Source organism: Malurus melanocephalus, unplaced genomic scaffold, assembly GCF_030028575.1.
Source record: "Malurus melanocephalus ecotype Western Australia unplaced genomic scaffold, MMel_1.1 scaffold_7, whole genome shotgun sequence".
In the NCBI taxonomy this organism is placed as follows: Eukaryota; Metazoa; Chordata; class Aves; order Passeriformes; family Maluridae; genus Malurus; species Malurus melanocephalus.
In genome coordinates, this window is record NW_026623239.1 from 4,395,697 (window position 1) to 4,423,582 (window position 27,886).

The window sequence follows — 27,886 nt, forward strand, 5'->3', positions numbered from 1 at the left end:
GGTTCRTGGAATCATCAAGTGGTTTGGGTTGGAAGGGACCTTAAAGACCATCTATTTCCAACTCCTTATATCAAATAATTATTTTTTCAACCACAGATTATTTTTTGGTTGATTTGGGGGTTTTTTGTCTTTTAAAAGTTTTTTTTAAGTAATCTTGGCAATTTAAGGTGAGACAGGGCAGATTCTTCAGTGTTGGATGTTAGCTCTGAGGTGGGGGAGTGGGAAATGGCCTTTCTTAGTTAAATGGCATGATGTTATACACATATGCCTTACATGAAACTTTTAGTAACATTAACCGTTGCATTTTTATTTTTTTCATCCCCAGAAAACAAATCTGTTTGGAACTAATAATGCAGATTTTCCCCCTGGGGATCCTGGCATGTACCAGTTGGACGTTACTCTAAAAAGAGGACAGAATCTAGCTGCACGGGACCGTGGAGGTAAGTGCTGGTAAACACTGCCTTAATGATTGGGAAGTTGCAGCTAAATTTATATGTGGATATTAAAACTACAATTAAGGTTTGAGTTACAAGTGAGTTAATTCAGCTCTGCTTAAATCTTTGTAGAAATCGTTTGAGGCAAAGCACAAAGTGAAAGGAACTAGGGCCTGGTAACCATGGAGTAATAAGATTTAGCTAACATTGGTTTAATCCTTCTGATGGACAACTTTCCTCCCTTTTTGGAATAGTTCTAACTAAGAAAGGTGTAGTACATTTATTTTAACCTTCCAGCTTTGTGCTGTCTTGCTTATTCCTTGACTGGTTAACTGATAAAACATGGGAGCTGTGTTTAAAGACAAAAACAGTATTGAATGTGTCCAGGCTTTGCCTGTTGGCCAATCTCATATTGTCATTTTTTCAGTCTGCTTTGATACATATACCACACAAATAGTTCAGGTGTAAAAAGGATAACTAAAAGGTATTTTGACCTCAGTGTCTTTTTATGTTTTTTTTTTCCCATGCTGTAGTGCTGCATGAGGTTGTAGTGATGGAAGTATGGTACCTGGTAGTTGGCCTGGTTGAACTTCATGCTGTTGTATATGAATCAAGTTAACCAAAGGCCGTATGCCCTGCATGTGCTGTGTGATCACACTCAGAGAATCTGTTTCATAATCTTCCCAGGAACTGAGGTCGTGCTGACAGGCTTGTAGTTCCCTGGATCCACTTTCCAGCCCTTGTTGTGGATGGACAGCATGACTGGCTAATCTCCAGTCATCTGGGATCTGATGATAAATGATGGAGAGCAGCTTGGCAAGCTCTTCTACCAGATGCTGCAGTAGTCTTGGGTAAATCCTGTCTGGTCCCACAGACTTACGACTGTCAAAATGGCTTCACAAATCACTAATTCCTCTTGCATTACAGGATGTTTATTCTGCTCCTCATCCCTGTCTACCAGCTCAATGGCTGGTTTCTCTGAGAATAACTGGTCTTATTGTTCTTACTGACTGAGGAAAAGAAAACATTCAGTGCTTCAGTGAAAGTGTTGCCCTCGGCATTCAAAAAAGGGTGGAGGTTTTATTTGACCCTCCTTTTCTTGTTAATATATTTATGAAAACACTTTATTTTCTTCCACAGCAGTGGTCAGATTGAGTTCTAGCTGAGTTTTTGTCCTTGTAATTCTCTCTTTACATGACCTAATGACGTCCTTGTATTCTTCCTTAGTTGCCTGCCCATTCTTCCAAAGGTCATAACCCCCCTTTTTTGATTCTGAGTTCCAGCAAAAGCTTCCTGTTGAGCTAGGCCAGTCTTCTTCCCTGATGGCTCATCTTTCAGCACATACATGTATTTTACTCCTGCATCTATAAGATTTTCTTCTTAATATATGTACAGCCTTCCTGAACCCCTTTATTTCCCAGCAGAGTCTCTGAACCAGTTCCAGAACAGGCCRAAGTCCACCCTCCAGAAGCCCAAGGCATCGGTTTTATTGACCCCTGTCTCGGTTTAGAGACAATGTTTTCAGAGAAAAACGTTACAGAGAAACGTTTCCTCTGAAATGAAAATAAATTTGATAATTTTTTCCCCACCAACAAGAAAATAGATGCTGGGCAAAAAAGTGAAGAGAAAAAAGGTAGTTTTATTAACTAAACACAGTGCCCACAGGACACAGATAAAGAGTAACCGTTAGATATTAAAAAAAAAACTCGCCACGCGGCGCAGACAAGATGGCAACTCCGTCCCCGGGAAAAGAAACAAAAGAAAAACCCACGTGGCCGTTCTCATAACAGTGGCAAAAAAAGAAAACCCAAAAAACCTGTACCACAGTCCTTTCTTCCCTGTGGACAGATCAGAGGKYTCGGTGTGTTTCTGCTGCCAGCCCGTTTCGCTTCYRGAATCCCGGACGAGATGAAGCCCGCGGACCCTCTCTCGGCGGGATTGCTCCAGGAGCAGAATCGCAGGAGACGCAGAGGGGATCTCTCCGAGGAAAAAAAAAAGCCGCCGAAGCTRAGAAAGCCGAACCAGCCGAAACTGCAACAATGTAACTTTGCTGCACTCCGCAAGCAAAAAGGACTCTCACGGCGATAAGCAAAGCGAGAGCGGAGCTCGAGAAAAGCCCCAGTTGCGTGGCAATGCCGGCTCTTAAACTGCCCGTGCTGCCTTCCCAGCAGCTCCCGCTCTTTCTTCCACGTTACATTTAAAGGTGCAAACACCTTTTTTGGGCGTACATGCCAACGGRAAAGGAATACAGAACAGAATTGACACAATCAACCCAAGACAACCCCTTTCCTTACTTCACCAAGAACTGAAAACTTTTATTAGTATGCCCAAGATGGCACACCACCACATGTCTCACCAGGCCTTTCTCTATTCACAAATAGCAGGTCTAGTGAGGTCTCAACCACGGTAGGTTCCCTTACCAGCTGTGACAGGAAGTTCCACTCCAAGGATCTCCTAGTCTGCCTCCTTTCTGTAGTGTTGAGTTTCCAGCAGACATCCAGCAGGCTAAAGTCTCCTGCAAGAACAAGAACTGGAAATCATGAAATGTCAGCCACTCATTTATAGAATGCTCCATCCATTCATCCATCCTGTTTGGGTTCTCTATAACAGACTTCCACAAGGATTTTTGACTTGTTGGCCTTTCCCCTGATTCCTACCCACAAATACTCAACCTTACCATACTATCCTTGAGCTCTATATAGCTGAAAAACTGCCTTAATGTGCAGAGCCACCGTATCACCTCTCCTTATTTGCCTGACCCATCTGCAGTGCTTCTAAACATCCATCGCAGCACTCCAGTCATGCRAGTCATTCTGACATGTTTCTGTAATGGTGACTATGCCAAAGCTTTTCRGCTGCTTGTGACCTTCAGTTCCTCCTGTTCGTTACATCAACTGTGGTCATCTGTTTTAGCTGTGTTATCAATATCACCCCAGCACTGGCAATGCTGCTCCAGGCTCATTTCTATGAGCCATTTCTTATCCCATTCTCCCTTCAACCCTAGTTTACACCTCTCTCAATGAACCCTCCCAACTCACTAGCAGGTATCCCTTTCCCTCTTTTAGGTGTTGCAGAGCTGTTGAGGCATGACTGATTTTTCCCTCTCTTGTCTTGCAACTCAATGCCACTCCCACCTTAACCTTGCAGAAGTTCTGGTACAATTGTGGGATGCCTCACTGCCAAACTATCTACATGAAGGTCAAGGCCTAACAGGATTCCTGAGATTGTAGAGTGGTCCCAAGGAGTAGGGATTTGAGCACACCATTGCATGSTGTCCATATTCAAAATTCTCTTCCATGTATTCCATTACATGGAATTAATTTAAATACCTGATCTTTGACTTCAGAATCATCACCACCACTCGAATTACCGAGGAACAAGTTAATTATGCTAGACAAAACATTTTAAAATSACTGGAATTCTGCCCCAGTAATTACGGGTGGGAATTCAATTCTGTCACRTGGCAGAACCATTTTCCACTGCTACAGTGTTTTAAAAGGGGAGACATAACTTCAAGTAAAGAGTACTGACATCTTGTGGCTGGATGAAATAATGCAAAGAACTCTGGTCGTTACCCTTTTAATTCATGTTTAGAAGAGCATGTTGCAATTTTAAGGAGAGCTATTTCTTTTGGATGTATTTCCCAGATGATGCAAATGCAAACTTCTAAATTATGCTGGTGTCCTGAAAAACCTTAAAAGTTAAACAAAAAGTAGAAAAAAAGAAGCCTGGTCTTACGATTTTGCTGCTGTTAATGAAGATTCAGTTGTTACTCAGATTGAGTTAGTGTTCATTTTAAGATGGTCTTTGATCAATTAGTCTCACATGCACTCTGGAAGACTGCAAGTCTCTGTGCCCACCCAAGAGTCCTCTCACAGTTTGTTTAGTCCTTGTGACACTTCCACATACAGTTCCATGCAYGCTCCATTCATATGCCCTACTTAAAGTTTTTCTTACACCGTTCAGGGTTGTTTATGTGATCGCAGTTAGCTGTTACTCAGCTCTTTCAAGGGGCTTTGTCCAGTGCTCGCTGAAAAGTAGAGATGCAGGAGACATGTTTTAGACCTTGTGGACTGACTTTAGAATTAATTTTCTCATCATGATTGTTGTAGGCAGTGAGTCTTTATGGAAGAGGGAAGCCTGGACACAATGAAGTAAATGAAGGCTTACATTGGGGGTGTCAGTGGAGTATGTGCCTTTTCAAAGGCACAGTATAATTAGATTAGTATTTTACAGTACAGTATTTTAACTTTATAATCTAATTTGTGTTGTTGCATTAGGATAAAATACTAGCCCTAATAAGGACATAATTCTGTCAACTAAAAGCAACCCTACCAGTATTTAATGTGTGACTTTGCAAATGGATTGCGAACAACATGAAGTGATGCAGGCACCCATTTGATGTTAATGGAGTCAGTTGACCGAGTAATAGCACCCTGGAAAGCAATAGATTGTGACAATACAGAATTCTTTTCATCTGATGCTGCTTTCAGTTTGGCTGTCTAATAGAAATTACATTTAGTTCTGTATAACGTAATTTATACACTTCCTTACTGTATTACAAAGATAGAATTAACAGTATATTTATATGTGTCTTTAACAGGAACGAGTGATCCATATGTCAAGTTCAAACTCGGAGGAAAAGAAGTATTTAGAAGTAAAACAGTGCACAAGAACCTTAATCCTGTGTGGGAGGAAAAAGCTAACATTCTTATAGATAACCTAAGAGAGCCATTGTACATAAAGGTAAGACACCAGCTTACATATGTCTGATAAATTACAACAGTAGAATTATTGAAAAAATTTAGGCTGTGTGATTTTTGTGTATTTAAAAATTTATTGTACAATAGTGCATTACTAAAGACTATTTAGAGTGAAAGTTATTTAAATTTTGTCTATAGAATGATGATGTCAGTATTTTTAAAAGTGGCAAATACAATCATTTTCATTTGTTTCAGGTGATAATTGTTTTATATTTCTTTAGTGTGATCTTAGCTGAAGATCAGAGAAAGTAAGCTGTGTTTTATAATGATGGCATCCATTTTRTTTATGGATATATCATTGCATTATGGTGATATAAAGCATAATCTGTTCCACTAAAAGCAATTTGTTGCTGATGTCAGTTTGAGAATTTGTTGAGATGCATGCCTGATTTTTCTCAGTTTTCTAATTTTTCTGTTCGGGATACAGGGAATTTTGTTCCATTCCATTTTCTGCTCTTCAGATTTTCACATTTTAGCTCTCCTTAGTAAATCACAGGTGAGAATGATTATGTCATACTAGAGGCACCAATTATTCTGAAATAACAGACTGCTTGAGTTTAGATCAAAAAGTAGCCAGCAATGTCCTGAGTAATATGTAACAGTACTGCTAGTATTTCTTAGCTGTCCATATTGGAAAGGAAGCCAGAAAAASTGTGATGATTGTTTTATGCCCACAGAACAGAAAGGTGCTTTTCTTGCCCTGGTAGTTTATGGTGATTTATATGTGAAAGTGATTCTTAGTTATACAAAACAAGATAGATAAAAATTATTCTCTAAAAAATATACTTAGAAAAACTGTAGTCCTAGGATTCTAAATAAAACTTGCATACAATGAAAGTATTAGGGAAAATATGGAAATATGGCTTACCCATGTAATTCTCATAGCTGATCTGAAATTACATGATGTTTTAGATCAATATCAGTCTTAATCTAAAAACATGACAGAATTTTTAATTGGATTGTTTAATTCTGGATTTTTTTAAACTAGAGCAATGCCACTTAAACAACTTTTAATTATTAATCATTACTATGTTTCATGCTTCTCAGATAAAGTTAATCATTACTAGAAAAGCTTAAAAGTTAATTAGACTTCTCAAATGGCATTTTCCCGCCTTTGTTATGTTTAGTGACTCATAAGGAATGAACAGGTGCCCAGCATGGTGAAGAAGAGAGGAAGTTGCAAAGATTTCCAGGGTAGCCATCTGTTTTGGTTTATTTATGCCAAGTATCAGCCCTACAGTAAGGTGTGTAATTTTTTTCCATAGGAAAAGTATATCAAGTGGTATAAGTCTGTCATGGTTGTATTCTGAACACACTTTTGAAGTATTTTAGGTTTTATAGCTCATTCAGATATTGTAAGACATGACTGAATTATACCGTGTCAGCTAAAAATGCTATTTTCATCTTGATGATTGGTAGAGGGAGAGAGAAAACAATTTGACTCTGCACCATGAACTGAGATTTCATCACTTGTTTTCTTTTCCCAGTAGAATGAATAACAGACATAGAAAATGTGAGGATGCACATTCCGGTAGATGAATGCATTGTGAGAGACTTGTGCTCACATACTTGTATGCATCCCATTGAGTTGTGCAGCTGTGCTGTAGCCTTTGGGCCACAGGATTTCTGGTACTGCTGCCTTAACCCTGTCCATGTTAAGGTATTTGTAGAAGATAAGCAGTTTCTCCTCCTGGAAGAGTTTCTACAGTATAGTAGTTGAAATACTTGTATTAAAATTGAAGACCTTGAATCTAGAGCTATTTTATCTCATTTAGATTTTCTCCCTAAAAGATGTCCACAAGTTTCATTCTTACTTAGCTGAAGATATATTCTAGTCCTCAGGAATCCTAATGTTCATAAAAAAACTTAAATTTACCTTAAAAGTTGGTTTTGATAATTGATCTTTTCCATTTTCTGGCATTTTTTAATTTGTGTTGCAACTTTTCTTTTGAAATGACAGGTCGCTGTCTACCTTTTTTGTTTATTTCCCTGCAATAGCTGCTCTCAGATTATTTGCTATTCTTTCCTTGGATTAAGGAAGGCATTACCCGTCTCAAATAATACCATCTGATGTACTGGTCAGATTCCTGTCTGAATGTCAGTAAATTTATTCAGATATTTTCTCTTTTAGGTAGCAAATTAGAAGGCAGTATACTCATAGTAGAGTATACTTGATTGTCTTGATTGTCAGTGCTTCCTCACACATACCTCTTAAGTTTTAATCTTAGATTGTAATATTTCTAACCCTTACTTACRACAGACCTCAAAAAAAACTTCAAAAGAAACTTACACAGACCTCAAAACGTGCAATTATTTTATTTCAAATACTGATGCAAGTGCTATAATAACTCARTTTTTTATAACTATATCTTGCTGTCCTGCTTCCATTTTGCAGGGTTCATAAAGGAATCAATGTATAGGAATGTATGGTTCTGCTTACCTTTATTCTTTTGATCTTCCTTCTTTCACTACCTATGCTAATAAAAACACTTCCTTTGTTTTTATAAGATTGATGTTGTTCACATGCTTACTCTAGTATTAGTATACACCATTGTCTGCATGATGCAGTCTGACTTATAAGTAAGCAGTTTCAAACTTGATTTTCTGGCCAGAAAGTTTCAGGTTACTTTCAGATAGTCCTGATTCAACAAGTTAGAAACATGAAGCTCCAACTCTGGAAAAGGAGTTTCAAGAATCATTCTTGAAGTCAGAAAAGCTCTAAAGAAAGAAAGATTTCTGGTACTGAAAAATACCCCTGTGCATCACAGGTATTTGATTATGACTTTGGACTACAAGATGACTTCATTGGTTCAGCATTTTTGGATCTCACTTCCTTGGAATTAAACAGGTATGGCACAAACAAGCCTGTGGAATAGCTCTGTATATTTATCTGCTAATGCCATGTTTGTGGAGTTGTAAATGGAACATTGTGCTAGATTATGCTAGAAAATAATTTTATAATCCTTCACAGCATAAAAATAACCAAGGAAARCTACTTACATTTAAGAAATGACTGTATTATGAATGTCAGTTTATTAGCTGATCATGCATTTTTACAGTGTCTATGGAGAGATTAGTTTTATAGCCACTTTAGTCTTGTTTTCATATTAACTTCATTCACAGTATTAGCATCTAATGTTGGACTTTTTTTTTTGGTTTTTAATCCATTAAAGTTACATTTTTTATTTAATTACTTCAGTACATGTAAGTACGTAATACAGAGTAAAAATATTTTGTATTTTTTATGAGCATTGAGGCAGAAATATTTAAAAGTAGAAATAGGGCAAATTCTTGTGACACTGTTTTTAGTAGGTTCATATAAATTCAGATGCCTTTAATTCTCAYGATTGAGACATTTTATTGTCTGAGAGTCTGAAGTCCAAATAAATGCATATCTTTTTGTCTTCTAGGCAAACAGATGTTACCTTGATTCTGAAGGATCCTCATTATCCTGACCATGATCTGGGATGTATATTCTTATCGGTTCTGTTGGCTCCAGGAGATCAACAAGAAGCGGTAATTTTAAATATTTTAATAAATGTCATCATTCCTGTAACTGGTCTGTGGTTGGATGACATAAAGCACRAGAATAAATCTCAAATTATTTGAGACTTAAATTAATTTGATATTTCTAATTCTTGAGATAACACTGAACGATGTTTCTTGTATAGTACAACATATTTCATCTGAGTTCATCTCAGTTGAATTCTCTCTTATATAGTAATGAGGGATCCAGATGGATCCGGTAAAGTCAATTGTGGGAAAGTGATGCTGATTAATATGGAGAAATGTCAGTAAATCACTGGTTAAGAACTTTGGRCCTAGTTTGCTATCTCTAGATAAAATATCTGAATCCTATTCCATGAAGAAAAGAAAGTTTTTGGTATCTAATGTTAAAGTATAATTTGATGTTTTTCAATTTCTTGAATTTACATTTTGGTTTCAAAATTGTATGATTGTCTAAGTTTGTTGTAATCCCTTCAGTTTTACCTTTCTGAGCTGCATAGTTGTAAGTGAAAATAATTTCCAGGTTTATAGATTCTCTTAGTTGTGACAAACTCTATTATATTTTGCTAGCTTTTATTAGTTGACTTTTGATTTGAGCAGTGGAAGTAGAACTATGGCAGAAATAGAAGAGATGATTCTCACTCAGAGAGGATGTAAAATAATGTGGATTCCTTTGGACTCAGAGATGCTATAGGGAAATGCTTGGACCTTGTAGCTAAATTTTRCCTTAAATAACCTGTTTTCAAACTCAGGAGAAACTGCCATTAAGCGATAGATCCTGTAKAAGCAGGGCAATGTCTCATTGAACTTTTATGTCAGTCAAGCCACCATTGTGCAGCCACAAAACTCAGAAAGTTTACTCAGAAACTTTCTCCAGGCATTCAAACCCATAGACACACACACACTCAATCCTCCTCTGCACGTGAAACATGGCCAGATTTCCAGAATCTTCCAGGAAAAAGACTGTTCTGCATGCCCAGAATTCATCCAGGAGGAGGCAGTGGGACATTTACTGGATGAACTAGGGCTATAATCCCCCGATTTTTGACATGTATGCAGGCCTCAACCTCTGATGGACCAGGACTCTGTATCGCAGCCATAGGCCACAGTCACCCATGCATCACAGAAACCACAGGTGGTGATATCTTTGTCTCTTCTCCTATCTCATTTTCTTWCTTTTTCTATTTTGAATTTTCCTCTCTTAAGATGATCATATACTCCAAAGCAGCTATACTGTTTCCAATCTGTTACTTTTTTTTTCCAGTTATGGTTCAAATTAAATTTTTTGTTATCCTGTTTATTTAACATCATTTTACTTTAATCCACCTGTAAGGATCCATTAACAATGGGTAATGARCCTGGTTGCCTGATCTCAGGGACAGGTTGTGGCAGAGGCCAAGAAAAAACATTATTCTGATGGAATTGTCCATGGATATGGTCAGCTGCATGTCTTTTGTAAGAATATTGATGTTTCTGAAGGCTGCAGTATGAGACATCATCCTGTTACATACCTGAGGAATACTGGCAGGTTCTACTAGTGTTCATTTTACCCTTTTCTCCTGGATAGTATTAAATAGCCTAGTAAGTCGTAGTAAGGCAGGGATGTAGAATTTTGGAAATGGTTTTATCCTTTGTTAATTTTCTTCATGACATTCTGCTAGCACTTAACAAAAATAATGGCCTATGGTGGTAATGTGCACCTAACTTATATAAGTATTGTATTTTGCTTTTCTTTTTTAAAGCAATGTTTATCCATGCAACTCAGAATTCTGTCTTGCCAATTTACACCACAAGAGTCTTTGTCACTTAAATTAAGAAATTAATTTTATTTTGAATTTTTTGTGCATTTGGGTAAGACCAGCATTTCTGAGTCAGCTGGCAATTGCAGTGTTTTTCCAGATTGCTTTGGCATTGTCCTGCCATAATCCAAAATCGTGCAGCACAGAAACACTGTGTTTTTATGTGGTATACCATGAAGTGGACAGCACATTAGTTTCCTTTCTTTATTACGCCAAGAGGATAGCTACTGTGCTGCCCTGTTTTGTCTGCTATTATACAGAGWGCTCAAGAAAATTACATGTGAGAATGTGCAATGAAGACACTACAGTGTAACGTRTTTTTCATATAGGTATTGGTAAATTAACAACTGAATCTTGAAAGTATTGGGAGACCACAGAGTTGCTAGTTAGCAACGTTTTTAATATCCAACTGGCTGGTTGTAMTAGAACAAAGAATTGAGTCTGTATTACTACACATCTCATTATTAACTTTTTTAGTTTAGCTCAATTCACCAAATTTTCTTCCCATTTAAACTATTATATGGAATCCATTCTGAAAATGCCCAAGATCCAATTAGGAATCTGATTCCTAATCTGAAACTTGATATTTATTATTATARACCAGTCTTCTCAAGACGCAGACCTAAACCAGTCCTGGCAAAGTTGCAATAAAATCAGAGAATTTGTGTCACAACGCAGGGAAGACAACCTACAAAATTAATATTGAATTGCTGTATGTTAATTTGTTAGAAGTTTAATAGTTCAAGACTTAATTACCTTTTTCAGTTATCACACTGAYTTATCAGTTAGATTTTATTTACTCTCTAAGTAGCAGATATGTTACAAAATTTATCACTTCAGTTGAACTGTCATCTTTGATTATTTTTGCAAGGCTTTGTAATAGTGAGGTTTTTTTTTAATTGAAATGAAAACAATTGAGATCAATAATTTTTCAAATGTTATGTTAGAGGATCAAGACTGACTCTTGTCCACTCTTGAAAATGTGCACTATATAAAGCAGCAATTAGAGCAACTCCTGCGTTCCCAGTCTGTATAACATGTTGCTTGAATGATTGCTGCTCCCTCTCTGCTTGGWTATCTCTATATAGATAATAATTTGAGCATAGTTGAAATATATAAAAATACATAGATAAAAAGCTGTAAGCACAGAAGACACAGATATACTGTCTCTTCATTGTGTGCATTTTTTTCCTGTCTTTCAAATTTACTTATATGCTGTTGGTTTGATAGCCCTATGTACTGCACATTTCAAAAATAATTTTTCTTCTCAATAGGTTTTATTTTGCTCAGGTGGTAGCTCTTAAAGTGGTTGCAATTAAGAGTTGCAAGTAATTATGCCTTAGGGTAATATTTTACCACTTCATACCGCTTACATGTTGCCACACATAAATGGTGTAAAATGGTTGAATTGTAAAGCTGAAGATTCCAGAAATTAACTGGAAGTACTTAAATTTCAGGTACTATAATTCCATGTTTAAAATGAGTGTGTTTATTAAGACCATGAGGGAAATTAAAAAAGGAACAGCTTCAAGAAAAGCAGTATTAGCTTTCCCATGTAGCCACAGAAACCACATTATGTATTGATCCTGCATTTTGGGCAGGTCTCTGGCCATATTTCAAATTGAGCCCTGTTAAACAAGACTTGCTGGTTTTGATGTTTGTTTGGTAACTTTTCCATGTGGATTTAACTTTCCAAAGAGATCCTTTCTCTGCCTGAACTGCAGCAAGGCTGTTTTAGAGGCCATGCATTGATGTGCAGGTAAAGGAAGAGTCTTTCGAGGATGTGTTTGTGTGACRGGAGGACAGGTCTTGCAAAGAATTTTATTGGTGTTTCGAAATAATGAGCTGTATGTTACAGAAAGATGCATCCTGTCACACTGCCTAAGAAACGCTGATGCTGCTGAAGGAAAAGATACACCAAGTCCAAGTTTGAAGTTAAATGGGACAAAATCAGGGACCTACTTGTACATTCCCACGTGTTTGTGGGAGAGGTAGTACTGCAAATGATTTTTTTTAAAGCATCTAGCTTGACAGAGTAATATATTATTGTGTTTTGGATGATGCCTTAGGATGTGAAAAGAAATTATGGAGATATTTGGTCCACACAGGAACATTTTTTTTTCCTTGTCTTTCTGAAAAAATTTTGATGAAATTCAGATTGTTATGTTCACTGACTGATGAGAGGATCTTGAGAGTTATAGCTGGAAGGCCTCATTTCCTCAAATCAAAACATTAGGTTTTTGGATTCAGATATCAATTCAAAATATTAGCATAAACATATGTTAATATAAGTGTATGTAAAACTTATATGTATGTAAGTAAGTGTATGTAAATATAAGTGTATTTATGTAATATGTATGTAAGTAAGTGTATGTAAAACTAGAAAAGAGGAATATTTATTTTTGGGTCCTGGTGAACATGAAAACCAGTGCTTAAGTAGTTTACAGTTGTGTTTTTCAGTAGAAGATATTGGACATAGTGTCAATTATAAGGAGGTTCAGTAAACCAGTTTAATAAATAAGAACACATTATTTTTTGTAGTATTTTTTTAATAAGAAAATGCAGAAGTAGCCTCCAGTTATTGAGTATTATTGTAAGAATATAGGGAGATGAACAGATCAAAATTTGTAGAAAATCTTAAGTATCTTTCCATTTTGCTAGCTGGTGCTTGTCCTAAAGCTATAAAAACGTGAACATTTAAAGTAATACTATTGTAATGCATCATTCAAACTATGTACAGGAATGGAAGCAGCTGTTAGAAGTCCTATTCTTTTGATTTTTGACACAGGAAGGCAATCTGTTTTGTTCTGATTTATGAGCAATCATAAATTGTGAATCAAAATGGATTAATTAATTATTTTTATATGACAATAAAAATTAGAACATTTTTGTTATTCGTGAAAAGTATAATCTCTTTCCAGTCTAATCAAGCAAGTTGAAGTAGCACTAGTTCCAACAGTTCATTTGTATTTGCTTTGTTCTGTTAGCAGTGTTTGTCCTTTACCTTAGTGCAGCATTTTAATTTTATTTCATTGAAAAAACAGCTAGCTTAGGTAACTAGTGTAAAACTAAAAATACATAAAATAAATAAACGTGGGAGAAGTATGTGTATATAAAAATAGTAAAACCTATGGGCTCTAAAAATTTGTTAATTTTAACTCTTTGTAAAAAATAATGTGTTTATTTTGTACTTTCTGTATTTTTCATTAATTTCTCCTTTTGATGACCAGTTTAAAAGAAGCCAAAAGTAGCAATTACTTGATTTTTTTCTTAGACCTGCTCCAACAAAGCTTTTCTTGTTACTTTAATTCTGACAGTGATTATTATTTCCTTTTCAATACTGYGTGGGCTAGCATGCTGTTTGTAATTTCATGCATGTGTACAGGCTTCCTGCAAATCCTGTTTGGTGTTGTAATCATGGGTGCCTCAATGCGTATGAGTTTTTCRGGCTCTTTTTCCATCAGCATTCAGTACACAGATTGCACTACTGGAAAACCTGCAGTAACCAAGTTCTTCAGAGCTGCATGTCATCCGTGTCTTCACTACAACACTGGTCCCCTACCTAGGTCTTACAGGCAGTTTTTGGCTACAGGAAATGACAGAGCGTGATAAGATATGTTGACTTGGGACTCACAGAGATTGGGCACAACTGTTCATCACTGCCAGCAACCTAACAAACAGAAAATCGAAAAAAGGAAACATACAAGTTCTACTTGGATATTGTTATTTAAAGAGATTAAAGTTCACGACATTGTTTTTTTTTCCTAAAATAATTTATCTCAAATGATGCTTAGTTTTTTTTTTTTTTACTTCATATGAAGCTATTAATTAATGTGCTGTTGTTTTGCTTTATGTCTTAAATCACATAATGCATTATTACTATTTATTTGTTTATTTGCTTATTTATTTGCTAGAGGGACAATTACATCATAGAGGAAAAACCCCAAMTCAGGGCATGGAATATTTTCAGATGAACAAGTTTCGTGTAAATCATCCATCCTGATCTGCTCTATGCTGCGTTTATTTTTTTGCTTGTAAGGATGGTTGTTATGGCTTTAGGTTCTCCTGGTGTAGCTGATAATGATGCCAAATGCACTCAACAAGGGTAGTCGTATGTTTCTGTAGCTACTACTCAAAAAGAACTCTCAGAGTTGAAAGAATCATAGAGTGGTTTGATTTGGAAGGGACCTTAAAGATTGTCTGGTTACAACCTCTTCCCTAGATTGGGCWGCTCAGGGCCCCATCCAGCCTGGCCTGGAACACTTGCAGGGATGGGGCAGCCACAACTTCCCTGGGCAACAAGTTCCAGTGCCTCACCACSCCCTCTTCCATTCCTGGAAGTTTTTCCTAGTAGCTAATATAAACCTATACAGTTAATTCAGGCTATATTATCTTCCTTGCTCACAGCCTGGTGTGAAACAAACCAGTAAAGCTGAATTTGTGCTCTCATCTGTAGCTATGCAGGGTTCAGAAAAGACAAGGTGGGAGCTGTGCTGTGTTGGGCAGGACCCAGGAACCCAGATTTTCTTCAGGCTCTGCTGTGGACTTCAAACTGTTTAATTCTTGCATGTCTCTCCTGGAAAAATGAATTAAATGACGTTCTCCAGCTTTATAAAACATTAGTATCTCGGTATAGTTTCAAAGCCATGGTGCTACAATTATCATTAACTTGCAACAGATTCCTTAGGATTGAACTGTCCATAGCAATTAAAAAGATTTTCTCAGCAGCTAGTTATTTTTCTTCTCACAAAAATACTATGTCTATTTGAAAAAATTCTGGGTTTTATTTTTTTATTTTAAAAAATAAGCCCCCCAGGTATTTTCTCTAATTTTATTTTTTTGTCCCCCAAATATAATTTAATTTCTTAGTAAGGAAAATATTTTTATTCCAAAATTTATTTCCATTATCTGAAAAAGAAACTGCTTTTGAAATAGTTAATAAAAAGTAAAAATTATGTTTGTTTTTCATGACAAAAGATTCAGTTAAAATTAATGACCTTTGATTTATTCATGCTCAGTGTCAATAACAGGCTGCTAAATCTCTGCATTTCCACAGAATTGCTTTAAGCAGCAGTTGTGTTCAGATAAACCTTCCACAACCTACTTGACCAGGATGTCTCTTTTATTTAGTGATTMAGAATCTGTCTGTGGATAGCTGGCCTCCCAGCACAGTGTTTAGCAAAGTTTTACAGATTGTTTAGGTAATGGGACAGGCAACTGAGATTTGGCTTTTTAAAGAGTGAAGATATAACTTTTTTTCTATCTCATGTATGTAATTATTAAACCAAAGAACTGTTTTTACTGGTGTGAAATGAATGAGAAATGATAACCTTAAGGATTTTGTAATAGATTCATCAAAGGAATCTCATGCAGGTTTTCTCTTTTGYGGCTACACCTGTGAATAAAATAGTAGTATGAAAAAAAACTGGAGTACTTTATATTAAAAAGGGCTACTATTCAAGTATCARTGAGAATTGAAATCACTGTCAGTAATGACACATTAATTTCTTTCATTTTTTAATCTAATTTTTTCTGTCTTTTTTGTCTTTCTTTCTTATGAGTTTACATCACGCATTGTCTCCAGAACTGAGACTTTCATACCACCCAGAAACCTATGCCTGGGTGTGTACAGGGCTGCTACTTGTCTGGATTTATTTCAGTTTTGTGTATCTGTTGCTGAAGTGTACATGTTGCTGCTTCAGTTGTAGTGGTGGTTATATGTGACCTACCCTATTTGAGACTGTTGGCTTCCTTTTCTGTATTGCAGAGAAAAAGTAATTAAAATGCTTTGTTTTATTTTCAGACAATGCTAATGCGGAAGAGTTGGAAAAGATCAAGTAAGGTAACTTTGTAACTTTTAGCATGTGGTCTTCTAGCTTTGGCGCTGGTTTTTGGTCTGGCTTTTTTTTTAGAACAGCTAGGATTTTTTTTGTCAAGCATGCCATGTAGGACTGGCAACTTCTGGCACAGGATTTATTGTCCTTCAAAATGTGTTTTAATGACAGTGGTTTTTGCTTCATCAAATAAACATCATGGTACAGTTCAGCTTTTAATATAACCCTAAAACCTTTCAACTTTGTTACAGCACTTTAACCTATCTTGAAGTCATCTAGTAACTTTATGTAACTGGCCAACATGTCGCCATTCCTTTTCTAAAACCATTAATTTCTCATATTTAAACAATTTCCTTTTTTAATGTGAACAAAAAATTCATGCCAAAGAGTATCTTTTATTTTCCTATTGCTTACTTCTGTTACTGGTTAGACTTGCTGTGTGCAAAATTTACACAGTGAAGCTTCTAGAAGACAAATTTCCCCCTCATGGTTTTGCAACAGGTGACAGTCATAGCCAGGCTTTACAAGAGCATAGTGGACTCCATTTTATGGAGCTCTGTGGGGTGATTACTTATTTTGTAAAGTTATTTACTTTTCTAGCATTTTGATGCACAACTTTAAATAGATTATTAGTAGTGTCATATATAGTGGTCACTTGACAAATATTTGCACTTTTTTTAAACCCATTTGTATTTTAAACCTTAAAAAATAAAAGAGGGCAGTGTTCATGATTCTTGGGTTATGAATAGGTTTTTCACACAGTCTGCTTCTGGGATGCAGGCCAGTAGTCAATCTGTTTCCTTTGTGAAATTGGTGAAGCAAAGATACTTGGTGAAGTGATGATATATAGTGTTTTGATTCTCATATGGTTCATGTAACTTCCTGAAATATCTAAGATGCTCAAACTGAAGAGATAAGGAAGAGCTGTGAGAATGTTGAAGGGTAGAACTGGTTTGCATCATGGAAGTGATGTGTTAACTCCTGATGTTCTGACTGTATTGGGTAACTGTTTGTCCCCATTGCAAACTGGCAAAACTGTAAGCTTCAATAATCCTGAAGGAAGGGTGCAGCGTGAGAGTTGGGAATTCTTTAAAGCTCTTCAAGTGAGTTATTTATCCCTGTCTTGCTTTGTAACATTCATTTGATAACATTTCATTCAGTAGTTGGCATTTTTGCAAACTGGCATATCAGAATACTTGGCAAAAAGTGAATGTATGGCTTAAGCATTGCATTTTTTCTATGACTAACTTCGCTGAAGTAATAATTTAACCTGGAAGTGTAATGCATGTGCAATATCTTACATGCATTGTTGTGTTTATGATTTATATAAAGAAGTATGTCAGTTAAAACACAGGAGATGGTTTGCCTTGCGGGTCTATTCCAGCATTCCAAATCTTTGATCTGCTGTCAGGAAAACAAATTAAAAAATCTTTTATTTACAAAGAATTCCTTCAAAAGATTTGCTGTTCTCTGGGGTGCAGGGTAATCAATATTAAATAAGAATTTTATTTCATTTGCAGATTTTAAAAAAAGAGTCCAAAAGTAGGTCTCCTATTGGGTAATGGAAAAAGTGCCCTATTTGAGATTGTGCTTCTTCAGGAAGTGTTTGTCTTACAAACACTTCTGAGAGCTGAGGAAAAAGCAGAATACTATTTTTTTTTTAAGATACCATTATAAAATTCCTTAAACCTCATTTTTCATCTCTCTAGAGACTTTATTTACCCTTCTAATARATGACTTTGTGTTTACCATCTATGGTGCTGTTCTTCACTCTTTGAAGTTTGTCCTTGAAGTCTGCTTTTTCTGTACCATAGGTAGCTTGAAGTTAAGGTGTAGCAATGCAGACCACTATGGCATTGTTTGTGTTCTGCATATCTAGCTCATGATTTCMTTTGTGACTATAACTATTCAAGTAAAGCTATTTCAATGAAGGCAGTACCTTTTAGCCAAAGGATACTGAAAGAAAGCTCAGACAGAAACATCCATTTCACTGAAAACTGTTTTCATCTGAATAAGCATCTACTCCCATTTTGTCATTTGTGGGAGAATTGCTATTAAGTTTGAATGGGATCAGATCAGGTCAGTCATTACATTAATGACTCATTAAGGAAACATCAGAAAAACCTTTTAAATGCTTTAATTTAAGGGCAAACTGATGAATCAAGCATATTTGGCAAACATATTAGGGGAAAAATATATGTAAGATTTATCTGTTATGCTCTCCCGAGTAACATAATTCCAGTATGTTGAACAGTAAAGTTTGGAGGAAAACATAATATCTCGCCTTTTCTTCTCTGAYACCATCTCTTCTGTTTCATATCATCAACAGTAAGTTTAGAAGTGAGACCATTAGAAAGTACCAAAATATAACAATACTCTTTAATTTATACTGTTAATATCTTTCAGAATGACATTGATCAGTTAGAACCAGTTGTCCATTCTTCACAGAGATGAAGATAAATTAGTATCTTTTGCAACAGGTTATGTATAAACTAAGATTAAAAATACATTATCAGCCCAAAGTCATAGAATCATAGCGTGGTTTGTGTTGGAAGGGATGTTAAAGTCCATCTAGTTCAACCCCTCTGCAGGGATACCTCCCACTAGACCAGGTTGCTCAGAGCCTCATCCGATCTGGCCCTGAACACTTCCAGGGAYGGGTATCCCCAGCTTTTCTGGGCAACCTTTTCCAGTGCTTCACCACCCTCACAGTCAAGAATTTCCTCCTAATATCCAGTCTCAAGCCACCTTCTGTCAGTTGGAAGCCATTCTCCCTTGTCCTATCACTCAAATCCTTGTCAAGAGTATCTCTCCAGCTCTCTTGTAGCCCCTTTGGATACTGGAAAGGGCTCTAAGGTCTCTCCAGATGCTCCTCTATGCTGAACAACCTCAACTCTCTCAGTCTGTCTTCATAGGACAGGTGCTCCAAACCTCTGAGCATCTTTGTGGCTTCCTCTGGATGGACTCTAAAAGGTTCATGTCCATAAGGAAATCTCAGAGCTGGATTCAGTCCTTTGGCTGGGTCRCAAGAGAGTAGAATAGAGGAGGAGAATCATCATTGACTTCTCTCAAAGCAGCCCAGAAAGGCATCTGTGTCCTGGGCTACATAATATATGATTAGGTGATATTGAGCTTCTTACCCACCAATCCACCAAGACTTCCTGCTCAGGGTTCTCAGTCCATTCTCTGCCCAGCCTGAATTTGTGCTTGCATTAGCTCTGACCAAAGTGCAGAACATTACACTTAGTCTTGTTGAACTTCATGAGATCCACATGGGCCTCCTCAGTCACAATTGAGAAGCTACTCCTGATAAATTGCGGTTGGGGATTAAAGATGTATTTACTGCCTAAGCAAGTGAATTAAAGTGGTTTTCCTTTTGCATTTAGTAAYTATATTTGCTTTAACTCAGCTTTAGAACCTTCTGCACATACTTTTAAACTGAAAAATAGTACTTATGAACATTTTAAACAAGAATGAATTACTAAATGAATGGCTTTCAACTCCTRGCTGCTGATGGTTTTTAAAATTTCTTTTCGGAGCTTTTACATGAGTTTGTATGTTTCAGTTGCATGAACTGAAGCACCAGAACCTATGGCTTTAGTAACTGGTGGTTTTAGRCCCAACTCAAAATATTTCATTTCTGTGGCGCCTGATTTCCATTTTYCTAATATCAAAATAATTTTGTCTGTTTTAAAATTGAAACTGAATGCTTTTCCACTGGAATGAGATGCCTCTTGAGAGAAGAATAAAACTGGAAATAGAAAATCATGGTATAAGTACTGCAAAGACAAACATAAGCATAGAGTTGTGTGATATTTCTTAATTGAAAGAATTTATGGTAATTTCAATCTTTCAGCCAGAATCTTTGAGATAAAACTCTTTGGAATTTCAGAGGACATGGTAGATTAATTACATTTGAGCTTCTGTGAAGAATCTTTTAGGACTTAGAAAATACACTTGTTTTTTGTAAGCCATGAGGTTCTAGATGTGAGCTTAGCAGCTATAARTAGTGCTTGAAGGGAAGCTACTAAATAATGGAATAGAAGTTAAAAAATATCAGAATAGATATGCCTGTTTGCTAGACATCTAATTATTAAAATTATGCAAATATTTGGTGAGGCTTATATTTGCATTAATTGTATGTGAATGATAACAGCTGGTCTAGCTAACAACAAAAATGGCAGAGTATCATTTCATCATGTCATGGGGTTTCATGCCTACATTTCCAAAAGCATGGGGAGTTGCAAGTATTGGTTGCCACTGACTTTCTGTGTATCACATTCATGTTGGCTGTGTTGACATTGGTTATCCCAGACAATAACAGGATCATCAGGAGACCTGTTGACTTTCACATACCTCTTGCAGCCACAGTTTCCAAGGGGAATTACTGTGAGAAAGAATGGAGACAGTTAGGAGTATGCTGTCTGAAAACTGCTTCTGCACACTGTTGTCCTGTATAAATGTTTTCATCCTGTGCCAGAAAATCCAAATGAAAACAGTGAGTGCCACAGTCKACATGATACTACATCTGAGCTGCATCTGGCAAGTGCATTTAAGTAGCCAAATTATTCCATTTAGAAAACCTCTGAAATATGTGAAAYGCTGCATAAATATGAGCTCTTATTACAAAGATTGTAGTGTCATTATAGCATTGCTCTACAGTTGCAGTATTAAATTGTTAGCGCAAACTCCATAAACCAGATTTAACATGGCAGTTAAAACACTCGGGGTGTAGGGTAGTGTAAATTTCTCAACTACAGAAATTAAATTAGCTTCACCTAGAATTAAAATAACTTAAAATGTAAAATTAGTTGGAAGAAAGCTAAGGAAAGTGTTTTCATACTGCCGTAATTATCAGTAGCTGTCCATTTGGAAMACTTTCTCAGTTACAAGGAGTGAACAGTTAAAAGGAATCAACATGATCCATCCCATTGAAGACATTTTTGTAGCTCAGTCTCTATATGCTGATGACTTCTACGAGGGGTCATTCTTTGTGTTGTTTCTAATATAGAAGAAGCATGGCAAATGCATGTGATTGTCTGTTGATTTCTTCATTGTTTTGTACACAGAACTAGCAGCTGTATCTACTGACATTCTCAATCTTTATTTTACATTGTTTATCCAAGCTGTGCAAGCATCCAAGAAACTGGGGGAGAAAAATTCTGTTTGCTTGAATTTACAGCAGTAATTTGCAACACTGACTTTGATTCACTTTGCTGTATTTTTACATCTGTCCTCTGTTAAGTGATGGTTTTCCTTTCTATATTTTTTCACTTATTTCTTGGTTGATATTTTATTTAAAGCTTCTAAACCAGAGTTATTTTTTTGAACAGAGGKGCCTCTGCAGGACATATAGATGCATTATTGATTTAATTTCTTTTTTAAAAAACTTAGTAAATTTGTGGTAGGCTGTTCTATTTCTGTCTGTTGTGTTCCAGGAGTCAGAGGAGCAATGTGTCCTAGTGGTGTGTGTAAAAAGAAGGAAATGTAATAAAAGCAGAGTCTGTTTGTACATACATATGCCAGTGAGAGAGGTGTTGCTCTACAGGGCGTGAGGGTTGATCAATGAAGAAATAAGGTCTGGGAAAGAACAGTGTGTTCTCCAACTCAATATGGGATMAAATTTCAAAGGACTCTTGAAACTCTGAAACCCAGAGAAATAAAAATATGAGGGGATTTTCAAAAGTATCGGAAAAAGTGTATCTTTTCTTTTGAAAAAAGTAGCAATAGCTCATCCAGAATGTAGTATTGATTATTCTGGGGTCAATGTGCAGATTCTGTATAAGCCTGCTTTCCCATCCTGTAATGTTACCCAGAAATACCTGAACACATGCAGAATTTTAAGTCATGTTTATTAGATCATCTCTCAGCTCTGACATTTGGCTAGCTGTATTAATCAAATCTAGCAGAGGGTACAGTTCTGTCAGAAGATTCTTTCTTGTTGATGCCCTTAGCCCACCCACTACATCACGTTTAGACAGAATAGGTGAAACACGAAGGAAAGCTATGTTTATCACATAAGAAAATTTTGGGCTTGCATGCTGTTTTATAATGCATTAAAGCAGTGTGTGGATATGAAAATAYGTGGTCTTTCCTTTCACAGACAGCTTTGAGCATCCTTTGGCACGRGACTCCTTCTCAGAAGTCAAATTTAAATTTCATTTTGGAAAAAGAGAGAGTAAACTTCAATGCATGCAGGCTGCAATTTCCCCCCTCTTTGAGGGGTTTAGGACATGTCAGGTGGGAGTCACCATGCTTGTATCCTGCATATAAATGCACAAAAAATGTGAATAACATGAAAATTAGTCCCACATTAATGATGATTGTGGACTGAGATCTTGATTTTGCTTCTTTCCAAATTGTGGCATTCTGTATGAAATATATATAACTTCCCAGCTATTTACAGGGGAATGAAAAGCTGTGCAGTTTCTTTATGGTTTTGGGGTTTTTTTACTGTTTGTGGCACAACAGTGAATCCAGGCTGCAATACTCCCTGCATGCTTTCTCAGGGAAACAAGTTGCCTAAGAAACTATCCTTCACATGAGAAATTGAGAAAGATACATGCTCATTTCTGTATCTTATTCTCACAGTTCCCTTTCTGAATTTTTAGTAAACTCACTGTGGGCTAGATTTTACATGTTTTTTTAGATACCTGAAAATATACCTAGAAATACACCTGTCTTATACTGTGAAATTAAATTTATAAGGGGAGAACTTTAAAAATGTGACATCAGCCTTACTTCACATTTTTTCATCTATTAGCTTTTCTTCAAATTTGACTTGAAATCTGAACTTTTTTTTTTGTTTTTCTTCCTACAAGAACCGTTATATGAAAAAAAAAGATTATTTCAATGTCTGTAATTTTTGTGATTTTGAATGGAAGAAAAGTGTATTGGATGCTCTTCAGTCTTGCTTGGAAACAAGAAAAGTGCCTGCTGGCAGTTATTCTTGCTGGAGAAGGCCACGCAGCCAATGCCTTTCATGTCCAGGAAATCTCAATAGCTTTAGCTCCAGCAAAGTTGTACCCTGGCTTTTTCAGTACATCTCCCTTTTGCTGTTTCATGTATCCATGTGTTACCAATAAAGACAGAATAGAGTAATCCTGCAGTCCACATTCCCAACCTTGAGGAAGAAACAGCCACAACAATCCATGTTTTTAGCAGCTGTCTGCATTTCTTCCAGCATACTGAAACATGGTCTCTGGAGCTCCGCTGTCAGTCAGCACGCCACTGGGCTCTGCATAAAGCTTTGATTGTCACTGACTGCAAGATGGGACTCTGACCTGAGAGGGCTTCCACCAGCAGCATGTGAACACTTGCTCTCAGGCGTCCTGCCTGACTCTTGTAAACTCTGRTCTGATCGGTCTGTCGTTTTACAGCTAACTCTTGGTCATCTAGATCTTGCCTTGCCACCTTGTGTGGAACTTACCCTCGCTAATTAAACTCTTCATTGGTCGAAAAAATCAGCCTGTTTTAGAAAGGGGCAGATGCTGTGCTGCAGCAAATTATTGTAAGAGCTACTGAAAATAAGATATTTATGTCAAGTATACTCTCTAAATTTTTCATTGTCTCACTGATAATTAGTGAAGTAGAGAGCTCTGCAATTGTGCTTAAGATTTAATTCAAAAGAGCTGTAAGTGCAAATTCAAGCTTATTTTCCACTACGCCATCCTGGAAAATTAAATGGATTGCCATTCAGCTGTTAACCCTCGCCAAAGAACTGAATATCCTTTGCAAAAGAAGTCTCAATCCCTGCTTATGTGCCATTATAAAATATCTTCCTAAATATGTCTGGTCTTTCTGGTCTTCTTTCTGTACTTCTCATCATCTTCTGTTCAGGGCAGAGTCAGTGTTGATTATCTACTATCCAGTTTTATTTCTGCTCTAAGCCTTCTAAGAAACTGGAACAAGAAGAAAAAATAGTCAACCACTTCTTCACAAGCCAAGTCCTTGGCTGTGTTGACTGTGTGCCCTCAACAAGATGTGTGCTTGTACTGAGGATAAACTTGATGTTTATATAATGCTCCTAGGTTGTGAATGAAAGATTTCCTGGCAATTGATTTTTTTCCAGTTCTGCCCTAATTTTTGTAGAGTGTCTGCTTTTTGATGTCCCACTGCTGCTTCATGTTGCATTATTCTTCACACAGTTCCTTGTTTGCCTTTGTAGAAACAGTAAGTTTGTGAGCAGTTTCTCTGCAGTCAAATCCTTCACTTCAGCAAGAGAAACTTTTAATAAATGTAGTGAAATATTTTGGGAGCAACCATACTACTTGGAATAAATAACCATTAGAAAACACAAATGAATGCAAATGAAGTACCTGAAATACTGCAACAATACGTTAATCAGATTGCTCCAAACTGTGGCACAGTGGCCACAGTTCTCACGTCTCTTGTCTCTGGAGGCTGTGTGAGTCCGATTATAATCCAGTCTAATTTCTGTCATTGTCTCAGGGTAATAAAGTAAAACCTCTGCCCTGGGCACTTGCATAGCTGTTACCATCCAGCTGTGTTTTCCCTCTAAAAAACCAAATCTGCACTGAAACCCTTTTACAGTCATATTGCAGGCTTGTGAGGGATGAAGCCAGGCATGCCAAACCTGCATGTATGGAGAATTACTGAGCCCACAAAGCCTTTGTTGCTCAAACAACATTGCCTAATTAAGAAAATGCATATATGTGATCTAGTTACAGCAGGGTAAGAGCTTTTTTTTCATTCCTAGAGAAAATAACTTGCAAGTAGTTTTGCTGTCTAGTGTTCCGATTAAAGATTAGGTAGATTAAATGAATAAAATTTCAGAATAGAAGGGAGAGCCTTTACCAACATTGCTTCTCTAATTCGCCCAAAACACATTTGCCTTCCCAAGGATGGCAAAGGTGATTCCCCAGTACTGGTACCTTGTACCCACTGTAGCTCAGAGAAAACTGGAAATTATCTTAAGTTACTCAAGTTTATAGCCTCYTGCTCTCAAACTCCCAGTGGAGTTCATTGACAAAACCTGTAGCTGCCTGGTTTTTGTGTGTGAATTTTCTTTTAGCCCCCAAAATCAGTGTCTGAGGGTTCACAACCCCACAAGTTGCTGCATGGTTCTGTTGTTTTCAAACTCTTGAACTTATGTGCTGGTACTTAATTCATGTTTCTGAGAATACCACATCATTTTAGAGGCAGAGATAGAGGAGTTTATTGAATTGTTTTTCCTTGATCCATATTTCTCATGGTGAGTTTATATTGTGTTATTCTAATGGAAGTTTCATATTCTCAATGGGATTTTATTATTATAAACATAGAGYTTGTTCACATTCATTCAGTCATATGCTACTAATAAAAGAGATTTTCTAACATTTATTTTAATTCTATCCGGAGAAGTCAAGCAGAAAAAACACCCTTTTTTTTTTAATGAACATTTCCTTGAGTAGCATTTGTTCTGCTTGCTTCTGCAAAAACAGCATATTACATTACCTGCGTGTCACTATTCTATTACTCTCCAAACAATTCTTTGCAATATAGTTTACATATGTCAAATATGTAAACTTAAGGTGGTTATTTTAAATTCGTAGTTACATGGAATAGAACACTAAAAAGCAGGGGGATGTTTTGGAATTGTGTTAACTAAACCTATGCTTTTGTTTCCCTAAAGTTTCAGACCCAGAGCTTACGTCTCTCAGACCTGCACAGAAAGTCTCAGTTATGGAGAGGGATAGTTAGTGTTACTTTAATAGAAGGTCGTGAACTTAAGGCAATGGATGCAAATGGGCTCAGTGATCCTTATGTGAAGTTTCGTTTGGGGCATCAGAAGTACAAGAGCAAGGTAATTTTAGCTATGACTGAATTTTTTTTWAAATGCTTTGTTCTTGTTTGGTGTTTTTAGCATGTATGACTTTGAATAGTGTTGGAGATTTATTGTTGTAGTAATTACTTTTTAGAGCACTTGGAGCTTTGTTTAGCTGTTTCTTTTTGTTTTATTCTAAACAGAAACAGTACTAGATGRGGAAAAAATGTAGCACTGAAAAATGTGGGTTTGCAGGCGGACAGAGGTAATATTCCATACAGACCATTTTGGCCTTTATTTATTGTTAGGGATCATTCATGGCAGGGAATGGATGCAGAATGATTCTGACTAGCTCTTCCTGGCCTGGTGCTAGGTATCTCTTGGACCCTTTGCGTTGTCTTATCCTCAAACCATGTCATGCTTATATCCTCTTTCCTCTTCGTGTCCTTAGCAGCAAATTTCATTGAAATTTTTTTTATGAGTTTCCCAGGTAGAGAGGATTGATCTGACAGATAATTATTGTGAAGCCTTGTTTGGCTTTGTTGCTATTTTTTTTTATTCTCTTGGTCTCTACTGTTTTGAAAATTGCTATTTATTGAAGATAATGGGACTGCTGATGATGCACATGCCCTTCCTCTCTCAGTGGCCGTGAYAGTCACTGTGGTTTTCACTGCCACATGAAGAGTAAATTGAGGAAGAAGGCAGGGACATTTACTTACAATAGCAGACCTCTGACCCTGCATTAGGGCCTCTTAATTTGAAATTAGAAGAAACCAAATTTAATGCTTTTGTGAATTAAAAATSTTTATAATCCTCACTGAACTTTCCTTTTTTTCAAGCCAGTAGAACTGGTGGCTGTAGGAAGTAGTGTTTGCTAAATAGGGAAGATATTAGGGGTTTTCTGTTCTTGCTCAGGGCAGGTGTGACTACGGTGAATGCTGTTTCTGCAGGATGGTAGAAAATTCTGCAAGCTTTCTGTTCTTCACAGTGTGATCAGAAACATATGGACTGAAATCTATTGAAGTAAGAAGTAACTGGATGAAAATAGTTAAGAAAGCTACTTTCATCAAAGTTTCAAAGGAAAGGAAGTAAAATACAGTTTTGGAAGTGAGCTAATTTTATTCCATAGAAAGTAAATCCTAGTGTCTTGTTTCTCCCAGTATTATTACTGCAGCRGGGGAAAAAAGACATGATACAATTGTTTGATTAAGTATTTACAGTCACCATCTACTTGTCATTGTGAGTACTTTGTTTACCTTTGGGCTCAGAAACATAATGTCCTCTGTCACTTCACAGAGGACATAGTTTTTCTGCAGAGAAATGGCTCCATTCCCAGGGCAAATCCTTTGTTCAGGAGGCTTTTGAAGGTGACAGGTTGCACGATTTTGGAGGTTGCTGTTACATCAGAGAGGCATAAAAGAACTGGCTAGTAGTCTTTCCTATCCAGTAGTTTATAATTCTTGCTGCTTGAGATACTGATGTTGTGAACAGAAAAAGCTTCTTGAACACACTGTAATGATCAGATTTACAAATTAAAGAAGTGTATGCCTACAGAATGCAATAAGACTTTCTTCTTGCTCTCCTTTCAGATTGTTCCAAAAACTTTGAATCCTCAGTGGAGGGAGCAGTTTGACTTTCATCTCTATGAAGAACGAGGTGGAATTATTGATATTACCGTGTGGGACAAAGATGCTGGCAAAAGGGATGATTTCATTGGCAGGTTTGTGCAGTTCTAGCCTCCTTGTTCTGTCAGGATGACTAAAATGAGCCTTGCCATTGAAAC

General features: G+C 36.7%; 1 protein-coding gene across 1 annotated transcript in view; it reads left to right on the forward strand.

Moving 5' to 3' along the window:
• The first annotated feature begins 330 nt into the window (after positions 1-330).
• MCTP1 (multiple C2 and transmembrane domain containing 1) overlaps positions 331-27,886 on the forward strand; it is a 155,645-nt gene continuing 128,089 nt past the window's right edge. The window contains exons 1-7 of the mRNA XM_057372836.1: positions 331-440; positions 5,038-5,180; positions 7,966-8,045; positions 8,608-8,713; positions 16,307-16,345; positions 25,972-26,142; positions 27,693-27,823. Of these exons, the coding sequence (XP_057228819.1) occupies positions 380-440; positions 5,038-5,180; positions 7,966-8,045; positions 8,608-8,713; positions 16,307-16,345; positions 25,972-26,142; positions 27,693-27,823 (731 nt within the window). The 5' untranslated portion in view covers positions 331-379. The remainder of the gene's footprint in view (positions 441-5,037; positions 5,181-7,965; positions 8,046-8,607; positions 8,714-16,306; positions 16,346-25,971; positions 26,143-27,692; positions 27,824-27,886) is intronic.